Raw genomic sequence first — 2768 nt, 5'->3', positions numbered from 1 at the left:
ATGAAGAACCGTGTGTTGCTAAAGAGTGCATTGCTCCTGTTGCTGATCGCAGCGGATGGCTTGGTGACAGCATTAGAGGTAAGTTTTTTTAGTATAAGCCTGGATCTTCTGGTCCCCATTCCGTTGAAATTACCGGTAGTCTCGTGGAATTTCATTTCGGGACAGATGGTGCTCTGAAATCGCATTTAGGAGCGTAATATTGCTCATTCAATTAGATGAGCCTTCTTTCGAAAAATTGCACGTGTACATTTGTACTGAACGATGACTAAAGATATGAGACATTTTAATTGACATTTCGCGTCTGTTTAATCGACGGCAAATAATTCTACGAATGTAGCTTGCCAGATGAAAAGCGTGTCCAAGGCCGATATTCATAGTCAATTCTTATATTTATAAGATCTCTAACAGTTTTAAGATTATGAACTATAATCACAGAACCGTATTAGCTACTTAGTTATATTACTTAAGATGATCTTGAAATAAGTATGAACTATAAATACCGGCCTAAAAGACGTCATAAAGACGTTTCTCTTGGAATATACGTCTATATTTATAATTATAGATTGATTCACGATTGATCCTCTTTTTAGCGAGGATTTATTAAATTGTGATTTAAGAAGCGTTTTTCAAAAAGACTGATTTAAACCTAGCTCTAACCTCGGATCTGAGGTTGAATCACGACTATGAATACGATTCTATTTAAAAGACATTATAAAACGGTCTTCTAGACTAGGTGTTGTTTGGGTTATCACTGATTTCTCAAACGGCGCTGTTGAAAAGGAACTATAGCATCGCTAATATTTCGCTTCATCATTCGCTTCATTCTTAAATATGTAGGGATCCATACAATATAGATCATTCCAGCAATATTACAATAACATTGCGACATTTCGGTAATATATTAGTAACATTGCAAACTTCTGTGTATGAAATATTTATTCTTAAAATTATTTGCAATATTGAAATTAAAATTTAAGAATATATGATAAGTTCTGCTATGATCCGGCGATATTCGCGAAATTTATCAGCTGAAGCATTTCGGAAACTCCCTGTGCGATATACCGCGATTAGATAGTCCGCGTGGTTCAATCACCGCGATTATACCTGTTATGTGTCTCACTTACGTTTGCTGATAAAGATCACCGCATACCTCGCGGTGAAATCACGCTTATCGCTCTCGTAAATCGTCGCGATGGATTCGTACGTATGGAGAAATAAATGAATCTCTCACCTCTTTTTAAAGATACCGAAGGTATTCTTCTTTTTGGATTGTATATCATAACTCTGACACGATCCTCCGCTTGTGTAATGGAATGTTTAGCATACGACCTGAACAAGGCAGCATTTCACTGTGCTCCAGCTGTGCCGTGCTTCACTCGCGCTTTTGATGATTGAAAAGTTGACATAAAAGCCAATCGAAGTAAAACGACGACTGAGAAAAATCGATTAATTATTCATACGTATCGCTTGCACCAACGCTATCGCGGGTTCATTTAGCTACCAGCTCTATTGATACAACTATTATGATCTTAATATATCTAAAATTCAGACTCTCCTCTGCTGCTTAATCTTCATGAGACGTTATCTGAACTTTCTGATTTTTAGATCGTCCATACTTTCTGTATCTATTATAATAGTATCCATATTAAAATAAATAATGAATTACACATTTTTTTTAATAAAAAATCGGTGAATGTAGATTTAATTATGCAGTATTTATATTTTCATCATGTTGATGTTAATATTTTCATAATGCGGATTTTAAATCTCTAGTGTTTATATCGACATCATCAGGTGTGAATTTAAAATACCTGCTGTTAAAATCTTATTGTTTTGGTATTAATATTAACACCAACACGATGAGAATTATGTATGTAGACACATCCATGGTGTTAAATTCTTATCTCATAGATATTTTTCAGAATGCAGGAGTAACTATCTATTATGTATAATGATTGCAAACATTATACAGAAACAAAATTTCTCTATTGTATAAATCGGATCTGTGGAATTTCAAATGTGAGAATAGATTCGATCTCCTTCTTCATCGAATTGTAAATAAATTCCATAATTCTTGATGTTTGATACTCTTATTCCGTTTCTCTTGCGTGAAATGAAAGACGCGCCAACTCGCGCAAAGAAATTCTTCAATTTAACAATGATCAACAGGTACGGGAAAAGAGGACCAGTGGATCGCGGAAATATGCCGTTGAACCATCAAAGGTGCCGTGGGCTCGGAAAATACGGATTGAATTGTTATGCACAACGCCGCCGGACTTGTTTGACAATCCAGCAACGAGACGCTCCGGGATAATTCGCGCGAATCGATTATATTCCGATCACACCTCGAACTCCGTAGAAGCGGATACGAGCACAAGTCGAACTCGTGTCGCGGCGAACTCCGATCGTTTCTGGAACCCGCCAATCCAGCGAAATATCATTCCGCGAAGCACGGATTTCCGCCGAAACGACACTTCGCCGGTAGCCTGATATGAGAATCCTTCTTCATCAGCTTCTTCGCAATTTCGATCGTGCATTCTTTTTTTTATGCATTTATAAGAATACATGAACAATAACTCCATTCTTCAAATTCTGGCTAAATATTAACTGTTTTATCGTTTCATTCGGTTGAAAAATCTCGTTTTTCACTCTTTATATGGTATCTTATATTTCTGTAGAAAGAAGGTATCTGAAATTTAATGGAAAATGTGATTTTCCAATAAAAAAGATTTTATATAGATGTATATAAGATTTAATAGTGCAGGAAT

The 2768-nt window shown here is 35.9% G+C and overlaps 1 protein-coding gene across 1 annotated transcript in view; it reads left to right on the top strand.

The window, feature by feature from the left end:
- Window positions 1-2768, top strand: part of LOC105622232 (basement membrane-specific heparan sulfate proteoglycan core protein) — a 187690-nt gene continuing 184922 nt past the window's right edge. Inside the window, exon 1 of the mRNA XM_012203655.1 lies at window positions 1-78. Within this exon, the coding sequence (XP_012059045.1) occupies window positions 1-78 (78 nt within the window). The remainder of the gene's footprint in view (window positions 79-2768) is intronic.

Source organism: Atta cephalotes (genome assembly GCF_000143395.1).
Source record: "Atta cephalotes unplaced genomic scaffold scaffold00041, whole genome shotgun sequence".
NCBI classification, from domain to species: domain Eukaryota; kingdom Metazoa; phylum Arthropoda; class Insecta; order Hymenoptera; family Formicidae; genus Atta; species Atta cephalotes.
This window is presented reverse-complemented; position numbering and strand designations above follow the sequence as displayed.